The sequence below is a fragment of the Cebus imitator genome, unplaced genomic scaffold (assembly GCF_001604975.1).
Source record: "Cebus imitator isolate Cc_AM_T3 unplaced genomic scaffold, Cebus_imitator-1.0 Scaffold40, whole genome shotgun sequence".
In the NCBI taxonomy this organism is placed as follows: domain Eukaryota; kingdom Metazoa; phylum Chordata; class Mammalia; order Primates; family Cebidae; genus Cebus; species Cebus imitator.
In genome coordinates, this window is record NW_016107355.1 from 6,106,067 (window position 1) to 6,121,659 (window position 15,593).

At 35.7% G+C, this 15,593-nt stretch overlaps 1 protein-coding gene across 15 annotated transcripts in view; it reads right to left on the bottom strand.

Annotated features, from left to right (window-relative positions):
- RAPGEF2 (Rap guanine nucleotide exchange factor 2) overlaps positions 1-15,593 on the bottom strand; it is a 249,878-nt gene that overhangs the window by 85,544 nt on the left and 148,741 nt on the right. For 2 of the 15 annotated variants that reach the window (XM_017526009.2, XM_037737594.1), the window contains exon 1: positions 5,836-6,242. The exons of 11 other annotated variants lie outside the window; for them this stretch is intronic. In XM_017526009.2, the coding sequence (XP_017381498.1) occupies positions 5,836-5,895 (60 nt within the window). In that variant the 5' untranslated portion in view covers positions 5,896-6,242. Of the gene's footprint in view, positions 1-5,835; positions 6,632-6,738; positions 6,914-15,593 lie in introns of those variants that run through there. 2 more of the 15 variants (XM_017526007.2, XM_017526006.2) reach the window with 2 other exon arrangements.

Sequence of the window (15,593 nt, forward strand, 5' to 3'; positions counted from 1 at the left end):
AAGGGGGAGAGGGAGAGAGGGAGGGAGGGACTGGTTACTGATCTTACTAGGGTTAAATGGTTAAAGGAGAATAACTGAACTTCTAATGATATGTTTTGAGCATTTGCTTTTTTTAAGTTGATCATTCTCTTTTACACTAATCTAAATTGATTTTATTCTCAGATAATTTTCAAATGGATCATTACTAAAAATATTTCAAAGCAAAGATATGAAGTATACTTATTTTGACTAAAAGCAACTGGAAAAAGCATTGTCTTAAACATATAAGCAGAGCATACAATGCCTTGGCAAGTTTCTAAATACATTTCTTCACTTCTAACAGGGGTAAAAAGATCTATTATTTGTTGCCAGGGTTTCTTGGCCCAATTCCAAGGCAAGATGACCTTGTCCTTGAATAAAACAACAGGATATGCTTCCTCTCAATCCCCTCTGCTAGCAAGCACAGTGGAAAATCACGCCAAGAGATAAGTTTATTTCATCTCAGGAAATATATCTGTTATAATAGACAAAATAAAGATCAGATGACTAAGAGGTGGAGTCTTACCCCAAAAAGGAGTAACCTAGCATCTATAATTGAGTCTTGGTGCTTTTTTTCTACATTGCTAAGGAAAATCCATCAATCAAAATATACTAAAGAGACACTCTACCCGATGTTTACAGACAAAGTCAAACTGTCATGGTAATGTAACACATTTTTTGTTAACTGAGTTTTATTAAAGTTGTTCCAGTTGAAAGACAGGAAAGGAGAGGTATAAAGTAGGAGGTTATATTCCTTCGTTGCATCTTCGAAACAGTCATGAATTTACCTGGTATTCTAACATCCTCCACTCCATCACCTGTACTGACCTACTTCTCTCTAATGCAATCCACTCTAATAGTGATGATTTCATTGTTTTTCCTCAGAACCCTCATATTCTTCTACATCTTTCTGCTTTGGGCCCTTATATGTTATTCTTCCAGCCTAAAAAACCTTCTCTATACCATACTCTTAACAGCTGATAAACAGTTTTAAATTCCAAACATATCCTTTGAACACATGGAATTCATTCCAGATATAATCTGTCATCTAACTGTAAAGACCAAACAAATTTATAAGCATCAGTTAGAAGAATTAACAAAATTAAGTACTGCATATTAAGTGATCCTGATTCATTACTAAGATAGATATAAATATGAAGAGATAAGGACCAAGTCAAGTCAAGCCAAGACCATGGCAAGCTGAGAAATGAGAAAAGAAAATGAGGTCGAAATATTTATAATCAAGCCAGCTTATCCTAAAATAAAAGAGTACAATCTTATACATTTATAAGGGAAAGAATGTAGATTATAGAGGACCTTAAATGACCAATGGGAATTTAGAAAATATGGTTAAGTTACACTATATCCTTCTTGGTTAAGGGGCTTATGAAATGATGAAAATGATACTTATGGCTACAAATGAGTTGTAGCAAGTATGAACTTAAGATAGGTGATCATGAATTGAAGTTAGGCTCCACAGTATATGCAAGGTTCACTAGGGCAGAAACAGGCAAGACAAAATGGCAAGGCTCAAGACTTTTGCTAGAACACAAGTGGCCATGGTCAGGCACTCAGAGGTTACAAAAGAAATAGGCAGAGGAAGTTGAGGCATGCAGTGTATGTTTAAAGAGTTAAGTAGCAGGCTGGGCACAGTGGCTCACACCTGTAATCCCAGCACTTTGGGAGGCTAAGGCAGGCGGATCACAAGGTCAGGAGATCAAGACCATCCTGGTCAACATGGTGAAACCCCATCTTTACTAAAAATACAAAAATCAGCTAGGCATGATGCTGTGAGCCTGAAGTCCCAGCTACTTGGGAGGCTGAGACAGGACAATTGCTTGAACCCGGGAGGTGGAGGCTGCAGTGAGCCGAGACAGTGCCACGACACTCCAGCCTGGGTGACATAGTGAGATTCTGTCTCAAAAAAAAAAAAAAAAAAAGAAGAAGAGTTAAGTAGCAAAAAGAAAACATATATGCAGGACCAGACACAGAAAAACAGAAGGAAAAAAGGAACTATTCCTGACCATCCCAACTCAAGTCTCAACATGATTTCAAAATAGACAGATGCATTTTTGACTCGGCCAAGCAATGAAAGTTTTGTAAAATGATTCTGATCATGATAGTCTTGGTGTTGGAATGTCTAATATGCCAGAAAGAAGATAGTTATAGGGAAATAAGCACTTTTTCAAGTTGTGTATTCCAGTAGTTAATACTAGCTCTCATAATTATGCAGTTTACACACCTGAAGTAAACTACATTTGGTCACACAGGGATAGGTAGTGTAAGTCTGTGGTTAATGCAACGGCTATTACGGCTATGAAATCAGACAAATCTTGGTACCAACGATGGCTCTACCACTTGCTAGTAATATGCCCCTGAAAAAAATTCTTTCTAATCTCAGTTTTTTCATTTGTAAAAAGGTAATACTGTTTCTTAAGAATTAAGTGAGATAATATTTGTAATATAGTGTCTGCTATGCAATAAGTTACTCAATAAATTACAGTTACAGGTACTGCAACTTATTCACTATATTTAAGTAGGGCACTTTCCTATGTGTACCATGATTTTTATTATTATTTAATCATGACTTGGGCTGTGATTTAAGTATAGCAACTACATACATCAATTTCTACAAAAATGTAAAATTAAAAAACAGGTTATCAGTTTGACAGCATCAAATTAATTTACTTTAAAGCATTTTCTTTAATTTATGAAGTTTCAAATCCATCCTTTATTGCGGAATTTTCAAAGGCATCTGAGCTGGGAAAAATGGGGAGAGAAGAGCTCCACTTTAAAAAAAAACAAAACATTGAGCAGAATCCATTCTCCTGAATGATCAACAACAACAACAAACAAACAGTTGGTAAACTGAGTAAAGAGACTTTTAACAGTATCTAACATTTTCCCTAACTTAATGAGCCTATAAAACTTTTTCTCATCTACCATCTATTAACAGTCTATACAACAAATGGTTCACAGTAATCTTGAAAAATGTAGTCTCATGTTTCTAAAATGTTAGCAATTTCCTCTTATTTTAAAAAGAAATCACAAGATTTTTATATTCACAAAATCATGAGATTCCTCTGAGGACTAACTGAAAAGCATTACTTGACTATAAAAATACAGCCCAGTGCCGGGTGCATTTCTGGTGACACACATATTCATCTTAGTATTATCACTCAACCATATAAAATGAAAATTGGGGGAGGTATGATAAAATATGTAAAATTTACTAGTTAAAAAGGTTAAATGAGACTTCATTAATCCAAAATTTTAAAGAGAAATTCAACAATATTTATTATGCATCTATTATGTGCCAGCAAGTGAAGCATGCACTGACGGAGACAGACAACAAATAAAGAATAAAAGCCCATGAGCTCTGAAAGGTTCTAACAAAGCAGAACTGAGCTTACTACTAGTGCCCATCATAGCTCAAAGAAATGTCCCCACCCCAAATTTAATGGTTTTGTTTTCTAGTACTGCACTACCTTCTGTAGTCAAACAAGTAAAGCAACTTAAAAGTCCGCAAACTTTTTCAAGAAGCAAAAACAGAAGCATTTGTGAATTTAATAAATTCTATTCATGTGAAACTAGCTCTGACAACATAAAGCCTCATAGGCTGAAAGAGGGGCATTCTCACTCATTTTTGCCCTACGACTATTTATTGAGTCACTTACTGAGCATCTGAGTAATTATTTTCTTACTCAAACTCCTCACACACAATTAAAATTTTTAAAGGTCTGATTATTAGACAGCAAACTCAATAAAACCAAAGGACTAGTCAACAATTATACAGCAAGATCTTGGTATCATAAACCGCCAACTCTGCTGCATGTGACATCCTGGGATGGCAAATTCTAGTATTTCAAGTTCTAACAAAAGTACCATGGGCAATACTACTCACAGCTTCTATTAGTTGCTTGATCCAAAGTTATTTTATTGCTAGTGTTACTTTAGTCTAATTTAACTTTAAATTTTAGCAAAATATAAGCAGTTGTCAGGAAACAAACACACAGAATAAGATCAGGGACTCTAGGCACTATTGGGTAATATCTGGTCTCAGATAGGTCTGAGACCTATGAAAAGGTCTCAACTGGCCTTTTCATAAATGTAGTAATGTTTTCCTCCTCCTAGCAGTAAATGGTTTTAACAATTTTCTTTTCTTTTTTAAAATAGAGATGGATTTTAGTGTTACCCATCGTAGTCTCAAACTGCTGGCCTCAAGCAATCCTCCCACCTCTGCCTCTCAAAGTACTGGGATTATAGGTGTGAGCCACCACACCCAGCCAACAATTTTCTTTGTTCATTTAAATTTATATTATTATTTATTTAAACACCTCCCCTCCCCCCCCCACACTCTCTCTCTCTCTCACTTTAAGAAAAGGTATATGAAAAAGGTCAGTAAAAAGCTGGGGGTTTAACTTTTGTTTCTAAGGTTCCTCAAATATAGCCTAACACTCTTACTTTTTACCTGAAAAATCATGACTACAGAAGAGTTTAATTTCAAAGGCACTGTTAAGAAAATCAAACTACAATGGAGCTTCTCTACAACAACTTTTCCTACTAGTGAAATTAAGTATAGGGTTGGTCTTTTTCTGGATATGATCCAAACAGAGTTAATTAGTGAAGTACCAGGAGGACCTCATGGTAAGGGGCTGGCGCTCTCGGCGCAACGTCACAAGGTGCTTCCAGTACAGCCACTGCCCTAAGAACATCATATGGTTCATTCCTGAGGTGAGACAGTGCGCAAAGAATCACTTCGTCTAAGAACATCTCTTGGATTTAGTTGGTAACTTTGTTCATAACGATGAACAAAACCAAATCATACTCATGAACCTAAGCATCTAAACATTCTAAATTCATGGCCTCCTAACTATAAAAACCTCCAAAGCCTCAGCGACTTCTTTCCACTTTTGAAGTTTACCATCTTATCTTCTTCAAAATACATGAAAGACAATTCCTATACTTTAATGTAATAACCTGCTAGATGCTAGGATGTAGAAGCAGGCATTTCAAAAATACTTAAGACTACTATACAAGCTGCCTAAATTCATGTATTTTCATTTTGAGGATTTAATATATTTATGTATATATCAATCATGTGAATTTGTGTGATGGCAGAAAACTTCCAACATGGTGATATAAAAGTAGCACTGTGAGAACTCACATTCCTGAAACAGGAGGCTCTGACTTGGTGTTAGGCATAGAAAAGTGTTTCTCAGTAGCTGCCCATGGGATTTCTGCATGACAAACACACAGCTGACTCATGGGATCAATTATAAAGAAACAATCATTTTTTGTGGCATTAAAAAAAATCTGTGTTTTCATAAGTTATGAATACATGTTAAGAAGTCAGATGAGTTCCACTGATCGCTTTATTACCAAACCAATAACCAAAGCTCTCCCTCCTACATTCAAACCTACATGTGAATTCCTCACTACAGATTCCCATTCTCAATAACCTTTCTGATGATTTCTCATTAAATTCAACTACAAAAACATTTTTTTGACAACTATTCAAGTATTAAGTCAAAGCTGAACTGTCAAGCTTTAGTTTCTGAATAAAAAAACCAGCTGCCCAATATTTCTCAGTATTAGTGATTTTGCTTTAAATAAATTGCTGGTCTTGCTTCAAATTTTTAAAAATTACAACATTGGAAGAACAAGCCAGTTTTAATGTACCCTCCCCTCATCCAAGCAGACTGTTATACCCTCTACAAAAACTGTTTTCCCTGAAGAGAAAGAGCAACAATTCCCATTTTAAAGCAGTTCTCTATGACGTGCTATCAAAGCACAAGCAGCATTTGCGATACTTACTGAGTGTTTCTCCTGCTGGCCCATAACTCCATGGTTAGCTGGGATTGCTAGTGGTTTCATAATGAAGAAACATATGCTGAACTGAATTTACACATCATGTACCAATCTCTCACGATGGCAAGTCACTCTCTACAGCATTAAATTAAAAGAAAAAGGAAAAAAAAAGAAGGAGGAGGGAAAACCAAGCTGCAGCTTCAAGTGTCACTACTGGTAAGCTTAAAAACCCTTCACACTTGTAGACCAGAAAAGGAATCCGAACAACGGTGTTCGTCACCATTTTTATAACATTGAAACTCTAACCATCCTAGGCTATGACAAGACCAAGAAAATCTCATACAACTCTCAGTCTTCCAAGAGAACAAGATCATTTCCGAGGCTGAAGAACAAGAGGCAAAAGAAAAGGAGAGGAAAAAAAAAAAAAGAAAAAAGCTAAAATGGCTGACTGCACACAGACTCCTCTCAAAAAGGCTTAACACAGAATTATATTAGTCAGGGTGGTATAAGAACCAGGCTCTAGCATTCAGCCAAGCATTGTTAATACCCTTGTTTCATCTGCAATCACACATACAGACCCCTCCAACCAAGAGAAAAAAAGAAAAGGAAAGAAAGAAAAAACCAGGGCAGAGCGTGTGAATCGGGAACTCCTCCCTAGTTGCTAATGATGCTGACAGAGTGGTGACCAGTGATCTCTGTCCCACTCCACTAACCAAGTTTGCACAATTAATCTTAGCAGCATGACACTGATGGACATTTAATTTAATGATGTCTGCCCCTCACACTCAACACAAGCAATCCTGCTAGCAAGAAGAGTCACTAACAGAAGCACAGCACATGCACACACACAATCTCAAAAATCATGAGTCTGAATGCAATACACCAATATAATTACATTATTGTGCTTACTTTGGAGGACCATGGCTGCAGGCAGTTGGCATAGCAACGCACAAGGAAAGCCATTTCCTGGATAGAAAGCTTCCTTTTCTAAATAAAAAATTCCTCTTAGGAAACAAACGGCATTGCTGCTTCCAGCAGAAAGCAAGACACTGTAGTCTGTCTCTTAACCTGCAAGGCTCACACTCAATGCAGTTCTAGTGATGTAAGTGGATTTCTCTCTCACCCTCCCTCTCCCTATATACACTGAAATATTCAGCTCAAACGGTACACACATTCCTTAAGACTCGCCCCCTCCTCTACTTAACCATTTCACTCATTAAGGTAGCAATGGACAATTCAGATAAAGTAACAAGCTCTTGCCTGTATTCTATCAGCAGCTGTAGGTTAAGCAAGTCTCAGAGGGATGGAATCCATTGATTGCTGACTCCAAATAATATCACTGAAGACAGGGTGGGAAAACGGAGCAAGGACTTACTTGAACAGCTTTGAACTAAAATATGCTTTTTTCACCAAGGTTAAAATAAAGGAATCAATGTGACCTCTATCCCACCCTCAAATATCGCTGTGCTACAGTAAACAAATACCTATCAAAAATTTATAAAACGCACACTTGACAAGCTTTGTATAAATTTAGATATGATTTTCACAAACACCCATACACACACATACACAGATGCACATATTGCCTTGCAAATAATATAAAAAATTAACCTACCTAGGTTTTTCTTTAAATCAAACCAAACTTCAGAGGTAAAGAGTAGAAATAAAAAGCAGATACATTATTCTATTATAAACTCTGGATTTCACATAGGTATGTAGGTATTTGAAAGACTGCATTATACTTGACAAAGAATAAAGACATTCTAACTCTGAAACACTGGTCAGCTTTTCACAATCAGGTTTACTATCAATGGCACACATAACTGGAAATAGATACAGAAAATGTAGCATTTTTAATAATTGACTTTGGAATTGTCAGTGCTTGCTAACTTGTGTTCCTTGACTACTACCTAAGACTGTGCCCACTCTATTCTCTTTCCTTCTTTCTCCTCATATCTAAAGGCAACCATTCCCACCACATCACTATTTTGGATCCTTCTCCCTATTCTCCCACCCCTTTTCTTAGATTTCTTACATTACTCATTATCCTTCTTTTGCCATGTACGCTTCACCTCTGCCACACAACCACAGTCCTGCCCGCTAGCTTTTAAATGTGCAGGTCTCTCCCATCTCAAAACAAAAACAAAAACAGAAACATTCCCTAGACCCAGTATTTTCCTCTTCCTCCACTTCCCAACCAAATCTCTCAAAAATCTGCTTGGTTTTAACCATTCATCATCTCACGCAATACTCAAATGATGAACGATAGTGATCCTGTTACGCCATTTTTACATTTAAGAGTTTCCTTAACATCTCTGTCCATGGTCAATCCATCACAACATCTGTTTATTAAATTCTCTAATTTTTCTCAAATTTAGATTTCTCTTTGTCTTTGCAGTTATCGTTGCACTCCAATCGTTATATTCTGCCTCAAGAACTGCAGAAGTCTCCTTAATGAACTGTTTGGATTCTAACTTCATCTACGCAACTTATTTATCATACTACCTCCTGAAATCTTATAAAAACTAAAGCTTGATCATTTTGCCCTCATCCACTAAGCCCCTTTTACAAATGAAAACAAAACACCTCTATGGCTTCCCACTGCTCCTGGCATAAAGACCAAAACTCTTGTCATGCTCTCTAAGATGTATACATTTTCCAGACTTATACCATGCTCACGGTCACTCTCTGCACTCCACATTGCATGGGCTGTTCTTGCCTTCTTGATAGACAAGAGGGCCTTTGCATGTTATTTCCTCTGCCTGGAATTTTCCTTCTTCCTTCCTTTCCTCACTGATGCCACCTCCATCCCCCAAAACATACTGGTGAAATACTCTCAGAAGTCTCATGATAGTGTTTATCCCTTCATTGAAGCATATATTTGCTACAGTTGTAATTTTGCATGGAGTCCAAAGAGTATATAAGCAGTCAGTGTTTGCTTCCTCCACTACACTCTCATCTCCACGATGGCTGGTGCCATGTCTGTCTGTGTGTACTCCTCTGTTCACTGCACCTAGCAGGGTGCACACTGTAGGCATTCACATTTTTGTTGAGTCAATCAACCTTCCACTGACTGGGAAAGGGCATTGGAAAGACCCTATTTAATCCGCTAGACTTATTCCTGTCAAAATCCCAAATATTTTTCTATAATAGTCATAACTAATAACTTAAAAGTAAACTGTTGCCAAAAGGTAGAAGCAACTCAAGTGTTTATTGACAAACGAATGTATGAATAAAATGTGGTACATGCATACAGTTGGACTTTATTCAGCCTTAAAAAAGGAATTAATTTCTATTACATGCTACACCATGGATAAAACTTGAAGACATCAAACTAGAAGTAAGCCAGTCACAAAAGGACAAATACTATATAATGCTCTACTCTAGGTACCAAAATAGTCAAACTTGCGCAGGCACAAAGTAGAATGGAGGCTGCCAGGTGCTGGGGGAAGGACGAATTGGGGAGTTACTGTTCAGTGGTGTAAACTTTTAGTTTGGGAAGATCAAAAAGTTCTGCAGATAGATGGTGGTAATGGCTGCAAAAACAATGGCAATGTATTTAATGCCATTGGCCTTTTACACTTAATAATGTATAAAATTGTAAATTTTAAAGTTACTTATATTCTATCACAATAAAAAATGAGGACATGCAAACTCAGGGATTAAATAATCAAGTTCTACACCTTCCATCTAGCCTGTGTCCCACAAAACACATATCTACATGCCAAAAAATTCTTTTCACAGTTAAGTCAAATTACCCTCATGCTGATGGTGTCTGACTTTATATGTGAAGGTTTCTAATTGCTTGCCTCTCTCTGGAAAAATGTGTGACTTCTCTCAAGAAGGAAACTAACCTAATGGGGGAACCTGATAGATGAAGTAAAATCACACATCCTCAGGCACTGACGTTTTTCTGTGCTGAGACTTGGCATGATCTCTCTCTCAGCCTGGCTCCATGCCTACAACCTACACATCTTAAAACTCGTAATTGTAATATGGAAATTTCACTATCCACAATATCTTGTATGTTGAAACACAGTTATGGGAGGTTATAATATGTCAAACATTGCTTAAGAAATAAAATATAAATAAAAGATTTAGAAGAAATCCATATTATAGATTTTATACAAGAATAAATCGCACTTATCTTGAAGTTCGCTAAAATTTGGGTTATATTTACCCATTTCTTAACAATTAGTAAGTAGCATTAAACAGATCCAGTTAAAAAAAAGAACCATGTAACAACTTTCCACCCTGTCAATAACATCCAATGACTTCTAAATTATAAGTAACAACACTCCAAGAGACGGAGATTATATAGTTCAGGAAACTACTTAATGCAAAGGCCTTCCATGCTATATTCATACCATTACATTCTTTTTCTTCCCACCTAAAGTATTCACTTTCTAATTACTACGAAATTGAGAAAAATGGTCTGTTCTTAGTAATGATTAATCATATTTACAACATATACAGTGTTTAACCATACATCTCAGTGTGCTTTACAAACATTTAATTAAGCTTCATCAAAACCCAAGGGAAGCAAGAGAATAATGTACTTATCTTTCATAGAAAAATAAAGTGCTTAAGGTTATAGAGTTAGTAGTATAGAAGAATGAGAAATAGAATTCTAGGTTTCTAATACCACTTACTTCACTTAATAGTTAAATATGCCCTTTCTCTGCTACCACAGAGGAAAAACTATAGAGGATGGGGAAAACTTGTAGATATGGCAGAAAGAAGTCATTCTTTGATATTAGAAAACAAGAAATTTTACAAATTTGATTTTTAGTGTTTTATTGTTCCCCAAAGAAGGACATTTTAAAATGCTATTTTCTCTATGAGTACACCAAACTAAGTAACCACTAAGCCAATGAAAAATAAAAGACAGCAAATAAAGTCACAAGTTTTACTTCTCTTTTCCTAAAGCCAGTAACACCCCCCATTAATAGTGCAATTTCTTAAAAAAAAAAAAAAGTTGATTATCTGATAAACTTTATACTTTAACTTAATCTTACATTTTCACATCGTCTATTTCATCCTTGGGTATACCATACACAAGTCCTTGACACACCCCACCCAAATCATTTACAGAGGAAATCTGGGCTAAAACTTCATTTTTCTACTTTCATAAAGTGAAATGGTACTTCTGGTTCATCGTTAAAAAAAATTTAATTATGAAATAAAACAGGAGAGAAATCAATGCAATGGCTGACACAGGAAATGCTAACTAACCATGTAAGTGATTCTAAATACAGTCTTTAGAAACACAAGAAATCTGTTGAGTTAATGTTCAGTATCAGAAAAACCTAACTGAGTGTTCAAAAAAGATCACTAAGATTTAATCCACAGATATGTTCCAAGGAAATGATTTAAAAAAAAAAATTCTGACAGCAAACTTTTTATGTTGCATCTGATTTGTAACTGAAAAATTAATGTGGCAACTATTTATAAGAAATATGCTCCACATTCACATGGAGCACGTTAGAAGGGAAAGTTTAAAAGATGACATGAGATGGAGACATGCAGAAAAACAAAGAAGACTTAAGTCCATGAGAAATTCCCACATGGGGCTTTTAAAAATGCACTTACTTGAAAAACAGGCAGACCTTAACAGCAGATTTAACAAAGCTTACTTCATTTCCCACAACCTATTTTTTAAAAAGGCCAGACTTCGCTTACAAACCTCTACTCAAGGTTTCAAAGGTGGAGTCCTTGAACAGTGGTTGCAAATCATTTCCATTCTTTGCCTAGGGGCGAGGCCTTAGATCAAGGCTCCCCACTATAATATTTCACAGAGCAACATGGCGAATGTAAAAAATTATTATCTTTATTTATTATCTTTATTACTAATTTGGCTGTAATATATTCCCTTGGGATTAATATGTTGCATGAGCACAATGACCTGTTAATTATCCCTCTGCTTCTATTTAAGAAAAACAGAAAATACTGCATCACAAACTGGAATTATAAGTTAGATGAGGGGAACTGCACTACATTTATCTGATATTGTTAAGGACTGATTGTACTTTATCCCTAGTACTTGACACACCATTGTTCAAAGAAGGAATGTATAAGTGATTCCACTTAAACTTCGAAACTAACCTGTTAAATATTATTCCTGTTTTTAAGATGGGGAACCAGACACAGAATGGGTGAGTAATTGTAAAAGATGTCTAATTTCTTTACTGACAAAATCCAGAGTTTTAAATAATTTGATAGGTGAAAAGTAGGCTAAAACCAGTAAATTTCAATTTAACAAGAATAAATATAAAGACCTACACGAATATTATCAAAATGCCACCTGTACAAGTACAGATAGGAAATCAGGCTTAAGGAACAATTCATAGGTGAGTGGGAGGTAGAAGTCCTTATCTATAAAACAGAGCAGTCAAAAGCTCTCTCTGAGCCAATGTGCAATCCTCAAAACCTTAATATAATCTCATGTTACATGATTAGACCCATGATGTCTGGAGCAAGGAAGGCAGAAAATTCGACAGTAATCTGCACTGTTGGGTCTTGCAGGATCTATGCAAACAATGGCAAGCAGTAACTGGTTTAGGAAAGCTACAAAAAGCTGGTAATATTTAACACAGTAGAAGAGGTTTAAAGGGTGGGATCTCTGTCAACATCTGAAACACAGTTACATTAAAATGAAATATTAATATTCATTTGCGCTGCTTTAAAAGAGACCTAGAACCATGAACTACAATTATGGAGAGAGAGATTACAGCTAAACATAATAGTTTCTTAATAATTAGCCCTTTCCCATAATAAATAACAGCTATTAGGATTTACTAAGTTCAAGAGTTTCTTAATAACTAACCCTTTCCTGGCTGGGCGCGGTGGCTCACACTTATAATCCCCGCACTTTGGGAGGCCAATGTGGCAAATCACCCGAGGGTGGGAGTTCGAGACCTGCCTGGTCTGACCAATATGGAGAAATCCCGTTTCTAAAAATACAAAAAAATTAGCTGGCACCTATAACCCCACCTACTCGGGAGGCAGGAGAATCACTTGAACCCGGGAGGTAGAGACTGCGGTGAGCTGAGATCACACCATTGTACTCCCACCTGGGCAACAAGAGGGAAACAGTTTCAAAAAAAAAAAAATTATAAGCAACTTTTCTCTATAATAAATAATAAATGTTAGGATTTACTAAGTTCTTACTTTGTACCAGGCACTGGGATACAAGTTTCACACTCATTCTGTAAAAGACTACCTCTCAAATACCTATGCTAATTGTCATTTTAAAACCTTAAAAGTAGAGGCTGAATGTTAGTGATTATAGAAAAGAACTAAACTACATTAAGTAGTTCAGCTGTAAGATTCTTAAAATCCTTTCACACTCTTAAGGTGGCCTTTATCTAACAGGGCTGTTACTAAACATCAGCTGGTGGGAAAACAGGGGTAGAAAAAGGGTGATATAATATAGAATCACAGAAAAAGAAACACCACATGAATGTAAACAAAGCTATTTTGAGATAAGATTTCCTGGTAATAACTGCTTAATTCCAAGATTTTTGTCTTTCTGTTTTGGCAGTGGGAGGGAGAATATTAAAATGCCCCTTACTTAAAAAGAAACAAATTAGGCTGTGCAGTGGCTTACACCTGTAATCTCAACACACTGGGAGGCTAAAGCAGGTGAATTGCTTGAGCTTAGGAGTTCGAGATGCATGGGCAAAATGACAAAACTCCATCTCTACAAAAAATTAGCCAGTCGTTGTGGTACACGCCCCGTAGTCCCAGCTACTCAGGAGGCTGAGGCAGGAGAATCAGTTGAGCCTGGGAGGTCAAGGCTGCAGTGACCCGTGACTGTGCCACTGCACTCTAGCCTAGGCGACTGAGACCCCGTCTCAAAAAATTAAACAATAAATAAATAATAACAAAACAAACCATAGTGATAACTGGACAATAATTTAGAATTTTTCTTCTTAACATCCTTACTTAAAAATTAAAAGCTGCCTATACTTAGATCTCGCCGCAAAACTTAAAAAAAAAAAAATTAAAAGTTGCCAAACTTAGAAATGGGTTAGAGATAGGTGATTTTAAATAATAATTTGAATTATTCAAATTATATATAACGATTATATAAAACTAGTAAGTTTTAGAGAAGTTTTTAAAAACTCTTTTACTTATATTTTTTCAATATTCTTAAATATTACCAAAACACTTCCAAATTCTGGTAGAGAAGCAAACAATTTTATGATTTTTTTTTCACCTCTAAAACTATGAATAATTTTAGACAACTGTAAGTAAGTTGTTTCATTTTTTAGTGAAATAAAATGGGTTTTCCAAAACCTAAAATGCAATAAAATAAATAAATGGGGAAAAAAAAATGGGTTTTGCTGTTTTGCCTAGGCTAGTCTCAAACTCCTAAGCTCAAGCAAGTAGTCTGCTTCTGCCTCCCAAAGTGCTGGGATTACAGGTGAGAGCCACTGCACCCAGCCTAATATTTTTGTTTTTTTAAGTAGGGGGCATTTTAATATTCTCCTTTCTACTGTCATTAAAGAATCATACCTACAAAAGATCTTTCAGCAAGATTTTGGCTTTCCTTATTATAATATTAGTGGACCTATCTTGTAAAATACATTAGTTACATGGTTATCCCTTTGTTATGAAATGGTACTACATACTAGTAATAGCTTATTCCTGGTATTGGAATGAAGCTAGAAAGGCTAAAAAGAAAAAAATACAGCTGTGCTTTATTAATGAGAGATACATGGTCAGAAAAGGAAAAACACTTAAATTGTAACAATAAAAACTGCTTAATCAACCAAAGTCCACAACTGCTGCAAATGTAACTCAGTCATCATTTCTGGTTATTGAACATTGAACATTCTGTGCCCCAGATGCTTTCTTCAAAAGGCACTTAAAATTTATACTTCTAAAGGGGTTGAATTATTTGATATGTATCTCCTTTGGGCACTAGTTTAAGTTTAAAAAACATAAAAAGCAATATATGTTAAATTCACTTCTAAAAATTAGTAATTTCATAGATTGGGAATGGCAAAGACCTATGTTTGGCTCATCTACTGAGTGACCATGAACACTGAACATGTTCCTTAACCTCTTTGCCCGTGTATGCTTATCTACTGATAGGAAAATACAGAACTGTGGGTTAGTTTCACTGACAAAACACATGAGTAAACATCTAGCAGACTGGTATATCACAAACCCTCAATAAAGGTCAATTTTATTCTCTCTAAAATATTCTAAAAAGTCAGCCTCATTCAAGCCTCGGCCAACCTATTAATTAATGTTGTACAGCTGTATGGGACTAAGATCCTGTGCTAATATCCTTGCATAGGCCTGTTAAAGCAGGAAGATCTATAATGCCACTCCTAGAAATACTAAATAATTCTAATTTTGCAAGTTTGATCCAAAGATATCAACATGATATAACCACCGTATTGTTGAGATCTATATTATCTGTCGTACAAAGGATATACAAAATGGCATAAAGATACTATATGCTTTCAAAGACCCTACTGAGTCTTCAAAAATTTAATATTTAACAAACATTTTCATTAAAAAAAAAATCTAGTGTCTGGAAATAATATCAAAATGCATAAGTTTTCAAAATGGTTCAATAGTCTTTCTAAAAGAAAGTGATAGTAATTATAAATGGATGCATTAACCAATGGACTTTACTACCAGAAATAGAATTGTGCCTGCCCTTTTGTTGTAATCAAATACATTCCAGACAGGAAATGCTTCCAAATAAACTTGCCTGGAAAATAAATAAATATAGAAGACAATCT